Source organism: Marmota flaviventris, chromosome 2, assembly GCF_047511675.1.
Source record: "Marmota flaviventris isolate mMarFla1 chromosome 2, mMarFla1.hap1, whole genome shotgun sequence".
Taxonomy (NCBI): Eukaryota; Metazoa; Chordata; class Mammalia; order Rodentia; family Sciuridae; genus Marmota; species Marmota flaviventris.
The window spans coordinates 46,131,516-46,147,429 of record NC_092499.1 but is presented as its reverse complement, the minus strand read 5'-3'; the positions used below and the strand labels follow the sequence as shown (position 1 = coordinate 46,147,429).

At 37.5% G+C, this 15,914-nt stretch overlaps 1 protein-coding gene across 4 annotated transcripts in view; it reads right to left on the bottom strand.

Annotated features, from left to right (window-relative positions):
• Nucleotides 1-15,914, bottom strand: part of Npas3 (neuronal PAS domain protein 3) — an 830,624-nt gene that overhangs the window by 115,388 nt on the left and 699,322 nt on the right. For all 4 annotated transcript variants that reach the window (XM_034636760.2, XM_027929571.3, XM_034636764.2 and 1 more), the window contains one exon: nucleotides 8,289-8,463. In XM_034636760.2, the coding sequence (XP_034492651.1) occupies nucleotides 8,289-8,463 (175 nt within the window). The remainder of the gene's footprint in view (nucleotides 1-8,288; nucleotides 8,464-15,914) is intronic.

Sequence of the window (15,914 nt, the reverse complement as noted above, 5' to 3'; positions counted from 1 at the left end):
AGGAGTCATACAGCAAATATGGATCAAGGGACTTTTGCTTGTTTAATTCAGATGCTACTTATTGTCATTGAATTAACACAGCATAAGGAATTTCAGTGTAGAAATGAAAGCAAAGTATTAGATGGATGATTCTGTTTATAAGTGAGAGATTTTACTTTGGAAAACAAATATGTTTTAGCCAATGAAATATATGCATAGGAGATAATTAGGTTTCTGTCTGGACTTCAGTATCCCCTTGGAAGAAATTCCTCTGGTTTGATTTTTACCAGGGTCCTATCTCCTTTTTCTATCCAGTTCTTAGGCTTCCCACCTACTCCAACTCTAATAATGCACCCTTTAGTTTAATCTGGGCTACTAAAACTAACCTGTGTGGCTGGAGGAAAGCCACTTAGAATTTCCATCGCTTTTCCCCCAGCCGTACAACAAGGATAACAAACTGACTTGCCTCAGAGGGATATGGTGTGAATTAACTCCTGTAATTAGCAGTTTTTGTGCTCTGCATACACCAAGTAGGGTATGAACACCACCATTATCACTGGCCTGAGTATGCTTTGCTTCTAAAGCTATACTTGGAAATAACTGCTTGGCAAAGAGCTGACAACTGGAAGTTGCAAACTTTACACAGAAGCAATATTTCCAGTATTTTCCCCAAGCAATCATGAGTAAATTGCTCACTAGGGGTGGAAATGGTTTCCAGCCAGTTCTGCCTCTTCAGATCTGTGCACCCTGCAAAGCTCAGTCAATGCCAGGTAACTGATCCTTTGTAAGTCTGCTGTTTAGTGCAGATGAAGAATTCAGAATGGTATAATTTGGACGGGGATGAAATTTCTGTGCAGTGATATGTATTAAAAGCAAATAACTTGTGCTTTGTTCAAGGCAACAGTTATAGAATCCATAATTTTTAATTATCTAATGACAAAGACAACCGTGTGTGTGTGTGTGTGTGTGTGTGTGTGTGTGTGTAGAGACAGGTCATCATTAACAACTTTTTCTTAGGTTTCATTTTAGAAACTTGAAAAATGTACACTTTATCACTATTGGTAAAAGGAAGTCAAGATTCTAACCTAGAAAGCTACATAAGAAAACTTAAAAATAGTGGGTTTAAAAAAATTTTATTTCCTAGACCTTTAATGGAAGGTTTGTGGAGGAAATGCTATACATAAAGTGAATAAACCTATTTGTATTTTGATAAGAGGTCTTTGTTTCTATTATTGAACAAAGTTATTTGCTATCCTATCGTGTGTGTGTGTGTGTGTGTGTGTGTAGTATATATATCGATTGATATAAAATATATCAATATAAATTTAAACTATTTGTTTATATAATATTTATATAAAAAATTATATAAAAACTGTACTTTTTTGAAATGCAACCACTGTGACCTAAACTTTGGAAGGGGAAGTTAGTTTCAGAATGGCATGCAGAACCATATTGAGACCTAACATCTTTTCTTGGAACAAAAGGGAGGCTGCCCTTCTGTAGCTAAATGAGTATGCTGATTTTCATGGGTCAAGGTGTGAGGTCCCTAAGGATGCCTGTGCATTCTTGGAGCTGGCCTGGAAGGGCATAGCTTAGGTATTGGGCCAGAAAGTCCAGTGGAAAGAAGAGATTTTACCTTATTTTTCTTTAGTTCCCTCAGGCAAGATTCTTGAACCTCAGGTTGCTTTCCAAGTGTTGTCATCACGCACAGAGCAACCATGAGCATATACAGATTACAGTGATGAGTGTGCCTGGGCCTTGTGCAGTAGAAAAAGACCAAGGGGGAATATTTTCCCTTCTGGTGACAGTTCCAGGTGATCTTGCTCGGCTTAACTGGGCTGAAGGTGACATTTTAAAATGGCCTGCTTTCTGCATGAAAAAATAGTACTGTATCAAGGTAGTTCTTTTGAGGCAAAGAAATTATTCCAAGTTTGGCAAGGCAGACTTTGGGGTATTGGCTTAGTTTTGCAGTGTATGCATCATCTTCAGGATTGGCAAGAAGGTGATTTCTATTTCAAAACAAGTATGACATAGTTGAGAATAAATAATTTTGGATATTAGTTTGGGGTAAAAGCTGAGTTTATGACTAAATGTTGATCTCTTTGGGTTGTGAAAAGGATAGTTTTGGTTAGGCTGCTTTCTATTAGACTTGCCATGTCCATGTGCACCTGAATCTTAACAGGAGTCAAGTCAGCGTGTGCGGGGGGTGGGGTGGGGGGGGGGCTGTGAACTGGTTCAGATCACTGCTGCAGCCCCAGTAGAGTTGCATCTCATATTCAATCCATCAGAGATCACTGTGGTACATTATCTGATGGATTTATCTTTGCTTATGTTGAATGAATATGGAAAGGAATTAAACGTGTATTTGCAGTTTGATAAACATTCAACATAAATTATACATTTTAATTTCATTTATTAGTTGGGGACTATGGAAAGCGGGAATTTCATTGCATATGAACTGCCATTCAGATTGAAGGATTAGCAGTTTCCTGAAAATGTGCACTAATTGTAAGAACAAAGTCCATTTCTATTTTAACTTAGTGACTATAAGGGTTGTGTACAGAGTTTTAGAAATGAAAAATAGGAGTCCAGCTCATCCAGAGACTATGTAGTTTGTTGCTTACACTTCCAGTAGATATGATATTGTCATCAAGAACAAATCTATGATAATAGCCTCCTATCATTTGACAATTTGTATGAATGCTGTAGCCCCCATGCAAATTTTTAAGTTGTATCTATGTCTAAAAGATTTGGTCCAATCTTTTAGCATTAGCATGCAAAACAGTTTCCATGATATTATCTTATCATATAATGACTCCAAAAATCTCAGAGAGATTAATGGTGATAACATAATTCCAGAAAGTTGCCACTCTATATGTAGAAATATATTGGCAATAAAAACCAGTCACTGTATGCCTTTCCCCAATAGGGGATCTCTCACTTTTCTCTGATTTTTAAAGGCTTCAGATCAATAACTGGAGTGACATTATTAACAGCTCCCTCAACACCTTGGCCAGCGCTAATATTAAATCCATTACACCTTCTGTTTGACATTTGCAGTACAGCAGAAAGTGCTGTAGATACAGTCACATTGTCTGGGGACTGGGGTTGGATGTGAGGTTAGGAAGATGGTTTCCCTTACCTATCTTCTAAATTTAGTTCATTGATAGGAAACTTGAACCAATATAAGAAAAAAAACAACCCCCCAATTGTACACTAGATGGTAAATAATTCACCCATAAAAGTGATATTTCATACTCACGTAGTTATTTTTACACAAAATATTGATCTGATCCTCTGGATAAATCAAAATATTGATTTGATCCTCTGGATAAATTTTTATAATTCTTTATTGTTATTTCTAGTCATTTGCTTCTATAATTAAATAATTTATTGTGACTATTGTCTAATGAAGGCAGAGGATTGAGCTCCTGTTACAGTGGAATCAAAAGTTGATCAAATTTATCACCACATAGAGGTGTAAGTAGAAAATGCAGATTATTTCCATATAGGCAACTATGCAACTGTTTTAATTTTGCTTGCTTTTAAAACTTTCAGGACATAGAATGGGTGTACTAGCATAAAGACCATATTACCACAATGATTTTCTTAACCTCATTAAACAGGCTAGTGTCTGCCAAAAACTTTAGATAAAACATGTATTTGAGCCAACCAACGGGTTAACCATGCTGCTATGGTTATTCTTCACCTAAAGTACTGTCTCATACATTTTGCTAAGTTGTCTAAATCCTGGTGCACTATTGATTTCTCCCCCTATGAGTTCACACCCATTTAATAAGCTGCAAGAACCCCTTGTCCTAGTTGAATTCCCTCCAAAGCAGGGCCCAGGTATGTTACTCCTGACAGCAGTAGGCGGGAGCTGATTGTTAGCTGGTGGGAAACAAACCTCTGGAGACAGGGAGGAAATTTCATCTTGAAGTGAGAAACATGACAGGGAAAGATGCCTGTGAGGTTAAATGAAAAACAGGTTACTAAAAACATATATGTTATGATCTTATTTAGTAAAATGCACAAAAAACTCCCCAAGTCCCTGTGTGTGTGTGTGTGTGTGTGTGTGTGTGTGTGTGTGTGACAGACAGAGAGAGAGAGAGAGAGAGAGAGAAGAACAGAAACAAAATCTGGAAGGAAATGTGGTGTATATATATTAATGGTGCTTATTTCTGGGTAGTGGGATATTGGTTGGACTTTTTTTTCTTATTATTGTCTTCTCTGAATTTTTCACAATGAGTATGAATTAATTTAATAATTATAAAAAGATCTGTTTATTAAGAAGGAAGCAGAAGTAAAAACACAACAATTTTATGACAACTTAAAAGAAAATTACTCTTTGCCTTCAAAATAGGGAGATTTCTAAAGTTCCTCCAGGATTTCTTAAAAGAGCTGCTTTTCTGTTTACTCAGCATTTAAAAGACATGGCATTGAGATTTATGAAAACATGAAGATGGCACTCATAATCCCTATATTGCAGAATCATTAAGAGTAATGAAAAGATATAAGCAGATCTACAAAAAAGAAAATGAACCATCCAAACGGCACGTTAAAGAGGGTCTGTGCTCCCTATGTTGCCAGAGCCTGCGGGAGAAGAGAAATGGCTGCCTGCAGGACAGCGAAAAGCAGTCTCTTCCAAAATGGTTAGCTCCACACATACAGAAGCATGATAGAACTTCAGAACTTTTAAAACAAAGCTGCCCATTTATTTCTCCAATGCTGGACTTAAGATTTATTTAAAAGAAATAATGTATTTACTAATCTATTAGTAAAAGTGCATACATATAAAATATTTATCTGAGTTTGCTGCCAAGTCAACAGATCCCCCCCCCCCCCCCCCCCCCGCCATTATCTTGAGGCTGATTCAAGACAAGGCAATCACAAGGCTGGCAGCTCAAAGAAATAGAATTCCTATTATGGCACAGTATCACTGCCTCTTAGTCTGGGTTAGTCACTTATTTCCTTTTATTATAATGCCAAATGTTATTTAGATTTCAGTCATTTAGTAATGCTACACTGAACACATCAGGGCTTCTAAAAAATTCCATACCTACTAGTCCTTTCATTTTCATAATAACCATATATCGATATCCCTTCTCCAACCAAATTACACCAGGATGTAAAAAGGAATCTGTGTTTTATCAGAGTTTAAAAGATTATAAAGCAGTGAACAACAGTCTTAAAAAATGTTCCTTCATGTTATTAAGAATTAGAAAATCTTGTTAAAATTCTTTCAGCTTTTAAGAAACATAAGCAGCTTTGGGATGTAGTGCCTGACATGAACTTTTAAAGTAATTCCCTTGGAGCGATCATCTGCATTAGTGAAGATATTTCATTCAAGGTAGAACCCTATGCTGCTTTTCAGTATTTGAGCAGTCAATCTAATTGCTTTTCTAAGCCAAAGATCGAAAATAACCAATACTACAGACTTTTAAGGATAAGACAGCTTGACTTTCTCTAATGGTGAGAGTCATGCTCACCATCAAGGAGGGGAGCCCTTACTTACAAAAATGCAGCTAATGAGCCCAAGTTGTTAAGGGGTATAGAAAATCGAGTTCACAATTTCCCTAGTTAGGATGGCTGTTGGAAGGCAGGGGAGCCAGGGGAGGTAAGCTCAAATAAATATATAATTCCTTTCAATCATGGCTCACGTTAAATGATAAAGTAACTCTACAGGAGAGAAGGATGGTAACGGTTGAAGGAGATAAGTGTTCTCCTATTCAGGATTAATAATAATAGGTGAAAATGGAGCTCTAACATACCTAGTTTTATGCATGCTAGTGCTTCACAGAAGACATGGAATTTATCAGAGTTATACTATATTAAAATATTTATTTGGGTTTGCTGTTTTATTTGAAGTTCAGCCTAGGATATCCTAGCAGAAATGGTTTACAGGCTGTGGATTTTTTTTCCTTCAAATGTTTCCTCCAAGTGACAAGTTACCCTCAATAAGTATTTGGGGAGACATCATGCTCCATATAAATTGACGAGGTGATCAGGCTGTCAATAGAATCTAAGTCAACATTAGGCTGCATTAGAAGTATAGTAGCCTGTAGTAAGAAAAGTGACAGTACTTCTAAGCTTTGTACTTATCACAGTACATCTGGAGGGCTCTTCTCAGGATCATATTTTTAGAGGGTCACCAACAAACTGAAGTACAGCCAAGGGAGGATGTCTAGAGTGCTAAGTCCATCAGGAACACACCATCCAAACAGTCGTCATAAAATTAGTGTGGTCTGACCTGGAAATGGGAGGAAGGTAGGATCTGAGTCTCTGACTTCACATATTGGAAAGGCTCTGATAGGGAAGATGGAGTAAATCTTGAATGTGATCCCAGAGGACATGAAGTTGTAGCTAAGTAGGTTTGGGCTCCAGATCAGAAATAACTTTCTATTAGCACTGCTTGGCAATGGAGGTGGGCAGCCTTGTGAATTCATAAGCTTTCTGTTAAGGACGGGTTCCAACACAGACCAGAATGGGCACCTATTGGTTTTGCTGTAGAGGAACAGCTACCTGTGTTGTAATTTGGACTAAAGGATCAAAAAGATCTTTTTAAACTTAGAATTTGTGATTCAAGGAAACTAAGTTCACTTTTCCAATGCCTTCCTTCAGACAAACGCTTTTAAACTTAAATTCTTTTGTGCTACATGTTTGAGTTTTGAGGAATCAAGGTGCCTCCATCCAACTCCAGAATGTAAGTGTAGAAAACTATTTTCACATGCTGCTTCTCAAATGCACCCAGACATGAACAGCCTAATGACTAAAAAACAGTCCCAATTATCTCGCTGGCATATCTGTTCAGTAAAATCAGTGAGGTATGGTATAAGAATGTATGACTTCCCCTGAACAAAATCATTCTCATTTTTAAAGGGTAAAGAGTAAACTTACATATTGTCTTTTCTCATGTGTTGGGATAACTGGAAAAGGATGCTCATCAATGCTCCAGGGTAATGATGCCCTAGGAATTGTAGTCAACTTCAATGAGGAAACATGGATTGGTTCTAGATGGAATTAAAATATTTCCCAAAGAGGCAAATATATTCTTCCCCTTCTGTGTGAACAAGCATATTGCATATTGCGATTATTTCCAGGCAAGCCAAATTAAAGTATTTCCTTGGAAGTATGTAGAGTTATTTTAACATTAATATTAACATAGTTTCCCCCCCATTTTTCTTTCTAACAAAATGCTTTTGTGTTATGAATCTGTTTTAAAACAACAGATCAAGTAAAGTACAGGCATCTTTGAAGAGTGAAAAAATAATTTCCCAAGTAAGCAAATAAAACTTTGCACTTCAAATCAGGCCTTGATTCATTAAAAATCTTAAACTTCTCATGAGAAAAATTAACATTTAAACCACTGCTGCTTGGCCAAGCACTCCACCACACAAGAATATGAAATATCTCCTCTAAAAAAGTACAAAAAGGACAAAACCACAAATGTGGAACTTCAATTAATTTAAAGCCCCAATCAGCAAAGAATAAATCCTTCGCAGATCTAATTACCAGCGCTCTCGGAAGACCCAGGCCGACCAGCCAATCTTCCCCGTGTTTGAACAGCTTGATGAACTAGGGGACTGATGGATATCAAGTCATTTTGTTTAATTTATAAATGGATTTTCCCCTAATACTTAAATTATCATCAGTACAACACAATGAAAATGGGAACATTCTGAATGCAAAGTCTATAAGAGTCCTGGAAGGAATCCCAATGAGGAATGTCACCTCTGTTCATTCCTCTATACAATTGATCTAATTAAATACTGAGGGTGGAAAGGCAGTTTAAAATGTAGCCATTTCTGTTTTCTTTTTAGCCTTAATTTATCTGTTCACATCTTTCAAGTACCTTCTGATGCTTAAAAAAAAAAAGAAAAAGAAAAGAAACCAAGATTTCTGCAAATCTCTAATACTTCTAATTCTCCACAAGCTAATATTCAAAATGCCTCTACCACAGATTTTGCTGAATAATAAATAAATGCATTACATTTAGCCATGGTAACAATAAAAGGAAGAAGGTGTTCCAGGTCGGAAGCTTTCCTCTAGTAATATGAAAGAGAAACTAAAGGAACTAGTACCTTCTATATGTATTGTTCAACTGAAATTAGATCTCTGGATTATACTTATTAAAATGTCTCCTTATTTTCAAATCTCTCCCTTATTTAATTACTGCATGGGACTGAAAGCTGCACAGAATTGTTAAATACCCTTAGACCTATTTATAGTCTCTTCACACGGGTGCCCTGAGCACACTCATTCGGCAAAGGTCCTGCCCACCAACCCACAAGTTAGGTTTGAATTCCCACCTGGCTCAGGGGTCTCTGACTGAGAGGAGGAAGATGCTGAGCTGGCCCCATCTTCTGCTGTGCCCTGTGAGAGGAGACCCCGCCCGGGCGGGAGCTTCATGCCCAGCTGCTCTGCCATCTCCACGTGGTCCCCAGGGTGGACATAGTCAAAGACGCTGCTGCCTGTCAGCTCCACCTAGAGAGGGAAGAGAAAGGGTGAGAAAGAAAGGTGTCATAGGCTTTTCCATGTTCAAATTCAGCACCAAAGTGATTCAGATTCTGAGCGGAAAAGGAAAATACTCAGGCACTAGAAGCAATTCTTGTTCGAAGGCTTCATCTTCAAATACTTAAGGATTCCTGAACTTGAAAGACTTTTTTTTTTCTCATGTATTTATTTAGCAATTGTTTAGCCCAGTTTTTCCTTCATACACTGTTGTTTGCATAAATCCAAAACATCCTGTGAAATGTGGACAAGTCTGCCTCGCATTCAGCTGTTTTATCCACGCATCATCAAATACTTGTATGTTTGGTGTCAACTGGATGATTGACTGAATTCTACAGTTTTCTTATTGAGAAATTTGGGCTTTGTATAAAAATGGCTACAGAAAAAGCCAAAGATAGTAGACGAGTATTTTCCTTAAAATACACAGATTTCCAAGATGTGTTTTTATACATACCCTCTTATTTCTATGTAAATTTAAACATAAGAAGTGCTGCTTACAAATATATGCAAAGGCATAATGTTTTCATTAAATATTACTCATTAGCGCTGTAATCATATGGAGAATTTTCCATGCAAAAGAGGTCAGCTGGGGTCTGAAGCAGCCATTTTTTTTTCTGCTGGTATCAGCTTGTTTTGCCTTCAATTTAATAAAATACATGGTACAAATCTCCTTGAGGGCTTTTTAAAAAGTGTTTTCTTTTGTGTACTCTTTGAATTAGGCTGACAATGAGCACAGAGAATGAACATGAACTGTCAGAAAAGAGGCCCCTCCTGTTTCAGTGCTGTCAGCCAGGACCCCTGTATCTGGGTCGTGTGCTGTCTCAGGGGGCAAGAATTGGTCTTACCTCTGTGTTCTTCCAAAGCTCTAACTTTTATCTCTTTCTAAGAATAGCAGTAATGCTCCTAATGTAACTCACTTGGGTTATAGGTGTTACAACAGGGAGAGGTGCTTTCACAACAGGACAAGGAAAAGCTCTTTCCTGGGTCACTAATGGGTTTCCCAATCCCCTGGGGTGTAATGGTCTCAGGCCAGCTATGATGTGCCGTGGAAGCTGCCAGAACATCACACTGTCCCAAGTTTCTTGGTGGATATTACCTAGAGCCTTTCCTACCTCATATCCCTTTCCTGTGTAATATCCAGCATCCCTCCAAATTCCACCTGAGTGCTTGCACTCTTTTTGCTGCCAAGAAGGAAAACTGGCGATGGGAGAACTGTCACAGGGAGCGTAATACTCAGAGCAATTATTACCCTCAGAACTCCAAGTCCCAGGAAGATGATCAAATCTACTGCCAGACACCATTTGATTAAAATCTTAACAGGCTACACATCTTCAACATCTATCAATTAACAGAGGTAGAGCCAGAAAAAGAGGAGGCTAAATTCAGTTTGGTTAATAGCTGTTCCTGAAAAAGGCTCACATAACTTTTACCGAAAATGAGGTACTTTCTCTCACTATTAAATTACATTCTCCTACTGTATTACCCGACAACCGACTCTATCATTTTACAATACCTATTTCCTCCACTTGGTATTGTTGCAGAGAGTACATCGGGATTCACAGTGATCAGCTCCGACCCTCTGGGAGGGGGGGATTACATGGAAATAATCCCTTTAATGTGTGCCTTGCCTCTAAGCACTTCACACAGCAATAAATGGGTAAACTGACTTTGAGCAATTAAGAAATTAAATGAAACTAATAAAATGTGTGTTTTAATATTTCTTGATAGTTATTTTGTTTGGGGATTAGTGAATATGAGGAAGTCACTTATTTTACATGGAGTCCAATTGTGGCACTTTCATAAATATTTTTTTTGTCACTTTTCTCAAACTCTAATGGTTTTCTTTAATACTTAAAAGTGGTTTTTGGCACAGACCACAGATTGTGATGGCAGCACAAGTAGGATATAAAATAAATTTTTGAGGGGTCCTGGTTGTTGAATATTCATGTATGCCAGCCTATAGAGAAAGAGCAATAGCCCACAGTTTCCACAACTTGATCTGCTTGGATGTACAGGCACTTCCTTTACACAAAACAATGTCTTGAGTGTGGCACATGTAAAGAAGGACTAAGTCACAATGTGCCATAGGGCATTATGCATGCTGTGGACTTTCTCTTCCAATGACCTCATGGGTTCCCCCAGCAAGACATCTCAGAGCTATATACTTATTGAGAGGCTGGCCCAAAAAATTGACACTGTCATGGTCTTCATGCATTCCTGTAGTTAAGGCTATATGGTTTGGTGGAAAGCACAAGATACTGGGAGACACAATCTGACTTTGAGATCAGAATCTTTTCTTCTTCAGCTGTGTGGCCTTGGACAATTCACTTAACTTCCTAGGCTTCGGTTTCTAGTCTAAAACTGGCAGCATTCCTGCTCTGTAGGACTCTGGGAGCACTGCTTATGTGTTACTTTGTAGTCATGGTCCCCATGGAGGTGCCAGTCTTCAGGAATGGTACAAGATATGGACCTTGAGAGCTTGAATGAAAATAGGACTTACTTTGCCACTCCATAGCCAATGAAAATACAATGAAACCACGCAGAGGAAGTCACTTTGTGAGACTTAAACACTCTCAAATGACTGCTCTTGTTGTTGCTTTTTGGTTGATAAGAATGGATGGCAGCCGGGTGCTGTGGTGCACACCTGTAATTCCAGTGGCTTGAGAGGCTGAGGCAGGAGATTGCAAGCTCAATGCCAAACTCAGCAAAAGTGAGGCACTAAACAACTCAGTGAGACCCAGTCTCTAAATAAAATACAAAATAGGGCTGGAGATGTGGCTTAGTGGTCTAGTGCCCCTGAGTTCAATCCCGGGTTTCCTGATGCCCGCCCCCCCTCCCCCACCAAAAAAAGAAAATGTATATTCCAGGGTAACTTGGGGTTTGGGACATCACTTTAAACAGGGTATGGCAGGGGTGACAGTGCTTTGAATCTTAACTACAAGAATGACAATATTAGCAGCCACCTACTTGTGCAGGTACTTTGTATACTTTGATGAATTCTCACACAATCTTTTGAATTGGTGTGATTTTCCCCATTTCACAGGAGAACCTATGTATTGGCAAAGGCCAATAGTAGAGACAGACTGGTTCAAAGGCTATTGACCTGACATGTTACTTCTCAGGCAGCAACATTTGCAGCCATAGAGGGACCTGTGAGCTTCTTTCCCCTTCAATCTGACTCCTGGCAGGAGAGAATGTGGAGTACTATGAAGGCAGGAGGCCAAGGGCAGGTAGCCTGCCAGTCCCTTGGGGCTCAGGATTCTTTGGACTCTTGGACCAATGGAAGGTACAAAAGGATGTGTACTAAGCCAAGATAGATGTGGGAGTAGACAAAAATCTACTCAGTATTCACCTCCAGCCATCACGGTCATCACCACTACCACATCTCACATTTATATCAAACACTTTCAACATTTCTCTTACTGATTCCACTTAATTAAAATTTAGAAGCAAAAGAGAACTTAAAAACCGTCTATTAATATCCCCTGATGTAATTGGTGAAAACTCTACAATTCTGAGAAGTTAAAATGCTTTTTCAAGTTTATCCAGCTGTGTGAAGGCAGAAGTAAGGCTAGAAGCCCAGCTGACTGACACATAGTCCACCACTTTTCTCACTTAACCCTTGTCTTTTTTTTTCTCCAATGAAGACTGACTAGGTGAATCAGAAGAATTCATATTTCCTGCCACTAAATTCTGTGCCAAAAAATAGACCACAGAAAGTAAGACTGGAAGTCTTTTACTTGATGGAGAGACATTACTTCATGTTAGTTTCAAGTAGGAAAAATAAATAGAACATTAATCCAGTGTTAATTAGGTAAGTTCAGATCCCTAGTTACTAACTCTTCCAAAATTTCTACCCACTGATTTCTTGTCCATGGTAGGTCTATCACAAATGTTTGTTGAATGAACAAAGGATGGGTATTTAGGCCTGAAAATAAGTCTGCTTGATCTTTATTTGTTTTGAGCACAATTAAGTTTTCTTTTTAAAAATATTATTAGTGACATTATTTTTTACAGCATTATTTATTTTGTAAAATGAGGGTCAATATAACATCATTATATATTTACTTCTGATAATTCTTTGCCATATGCATTAAGACTCATACCTTCTTTTATAGACCTCAAATAAGTTTATCTGAAAATAGAATTGTATAAATGCTAGGAAAGACAGATTTTAAGAAACTGTTTCAAAAAATAATGACCATCTTTCATATCCCATTTTGTTTCCAATATCTGACAAAACTGTTTGGCTAGTTAGCTTCCAAGTTCCACACCCCTGTATCCTCACCTGAATTTTGACACAGTTCCACAAAAATTTTTTCTAACTTTCCCTTCAATTCACCAACAGTAGAAATTTAGAGAAATTTATTTGATATTAATTATTGGTCCTATTCTTAACCCTTCACTATGATTTATACAGCTTCTTCCTTTACCCATCAATAGTGTTTTTCTACTTAGTGCAAATTACATTCTAAGGCAAATGTGAAAAACTCTTCATTTTATAGTAAACTCAATCACTGTATACAGTAGTTAAAAAATTCCACTTTTGGGGGGCTGGGGATGTGACTCAGAGGTAAAAGTGCTTGCCTAGTATATGTGAGTCCCTGAGTTCAATATTCCACTTTCTGTTTATTAAACTCAAGAAACAGACCCATGGGTCTTTGAATGGTTTGTTTCCCCAACATAAGAAGTCAAAGAAGCATGACTGTTGCCAAACTCATCCACTAGGTCCAACTTTACTCCAGCTGAGTCACTTTAAAAGAGCATCTCCTATTGCTTAGTATATTGTAAAATAATTGAGAATGCATGGCAGCAGACAGCAATAAACAATCATATCCAGAAACAGCATTATTTTGCTTAAACTCTTTTTTTCTTCCTGGCTTTCTCCACCCAACGCTACCATAGATTCCTCCTAAACCAGAGCCACAAGTGCCATCTGGCATCGCCTGTAGTCATGCTAAACCACACGGCCTTCCTCAAATTTATTTCACAGTCTGTTAGCTTGCATGTCATTTGCACACTAGACACAGTTGATTTGATAACTCTGAAGTTTCCAGGGGAAAAAAAGTAATATATTATACAGTGGTTTGAGTTGACTTTTCCATGTTGGGTCATTGTACCCTGCTGGTAGATAGGATGGGGGACTAATTTGTCTTTTCATACATCAAGCAAGCATGTCAATAGCCTTTGCTTGGCCCCCTGGAGTGAGCAATACTTTTAAACTACAGCAATGTACCAACAGTGCAATTCATTGAATTCAGTGCCTCTTTGAAAGGTTTTGGTGTAAGTGAGGAACAAGCAGTGATACTGTAAGTCATCTCCATTTTAGAACCACTTAAGAGGACTTTTCTATGAAGAAAGATCATAGAAGCTATTTTTAAGGTATTTCTTTTAAAAGTACTCCAATTTTAGGAATAGTACAAAGTTGATTTTTTTTTATCAAATAAAAAGAGTCATTCAAAACCTACTGTTTAAGGTAGACTGTCCTAAACCTTTTAAATGACTTTTTGTTCTGTTTTGTTTTTCTTGAAGTTACTGAGAGGACTTGAGGTCTTCTTGGTTAAGCACCTTTTCAGGTGTCCTTTTGCAGCCAGGTCCACATCCACAGGTGCTGCCAACTATATGTGAATAGAAGATCATTCCTGAGAGAGGACTATGTTGGTGGTAAGTGCCTTGGAAAGCTAACTACCAGGTTAGGCTTTCAGATCTACCAAGAGGCCCTAACATCCTACTTAGAAAATCCTGACCCAGGATAAGGTGGAAATGCTCTCTCACCATAGCAGGTTAGAATGTGTAGCTTTTGGGGGTTACATTTGTGTTATTGAAGGATAATAAAGTGATAAGAGAATAAAATATAATAAGATATGATAGCTTGATTAGCATAGGTTTTCTTTGGATTTACTGGTATCTTAATGCCATCTTCATAACTTCCTACATATTGCAGAACTCTCCTGAATATTTATGAACTGTTTTGACAGAAACTTGATGTTCTTTACTGCTCTGTCTCGTTCTATGTATTTGCTGACTTATCTAAAGAAAAACGCATAAAAGCATTGGGTCTGTTACAGAAATATGTGTATAAATTAGTAGAACAAGAAGAAAGAAAGGTTCTATATCAGAAAGATGAGGTAGAATGAAAAATCCTTTCAGTGTCATCAAATAAAAAAAAAATGAATCCACTCTCTTTTTACAGATATACTAACGGAGATTTCCCTTAGAAGAAGCTGAGCTAAAAGATACCACATTGTGTGTTTATTTTATCTTCAGAAATAAACATTTTGATTCCTGTGGGAATCAGTGAGGCCAACTACATTTTATTTTTTGTTTTTATATACTTTTCTATAACCCCTGGAGTGGCTGCCTTGAGAATTTGCAAAAACAGCATCCAAAGACACACTTTATAATCATTTCTGAACTTCAGTTAAGAAGTACCAGAAGATCATTCCAGGGGTTCTCCTGGTTCTCAGAGAGGAAAGAGGAAGGCAGACTTTTGGAGAAAGGGAGTAAAAGAGCCCATAAAGAATAAATTGCAGATCCTGACTTGAGCTTGGACACGTTATTTGCAAAAGTATGTCTACCTTTAACATTGTCATTCCTCATGGGTGAAATGATCAGGCAATAATTAACACTGATTAGTAAATATTCAAAAGTATTAGATTAGTCATTCACATTCAGAATCCAATTGAATGTGTTTAAATACTTATAGAAATAGTTGTGTAAAACAGACCTTTGAGGCCTTTACAATATTTTTTTTCCTAATAAATAAATTATATGTTGTATTTAAAATGTTTTGCATCCTTGGTTCAGGTATACTTCCACATGCCATGTTATGGAAGAAGTGGCTTTAGAATAGTTCTGATATGTCAATATCCTTTTTCTTTCATTAAGAGACACCAGTTAAAAGGAAAACCCAGGGAATGCCTTAATACTGAGGGGACATTACATCACAGGAATGAGCCCAGATATTTGTGAAATCAGAAAATGTTAAAACCACATTTTACAAGGTTCCTATAGTTTTTGAAGTTTTAAAGTGTCTGTAGGGCAGGAAAGGCCAACTTTTTAGTATTTATCACAGTGCTGGGAAGGAGGAAAAGGATGCCATTGGAGGTTACAATCCTAGTAAAAAGTGAAATGATGCCAAGGATGAAGAATTAACAATCTCAAAAGTAACTGAAGTCAATCTCTCTTTTCCGAAGATCAGACAAATAGTAAGTTATAACTTTCAAAGCTTCTTCATTACCTTGATGGTAAGGAGACCAATCAACATAAAATACTTGATATTGGCATAGTTAATCCATTATCCTCAAATTTTACATGGTTCAATATTTGTCATTTAAATCTGGATACACATTGAGAGGCATGTTATGCATAATCAGACTTCAGTATCAATACATCTCAATTTTTGTTTAATTATTTTTATTCTT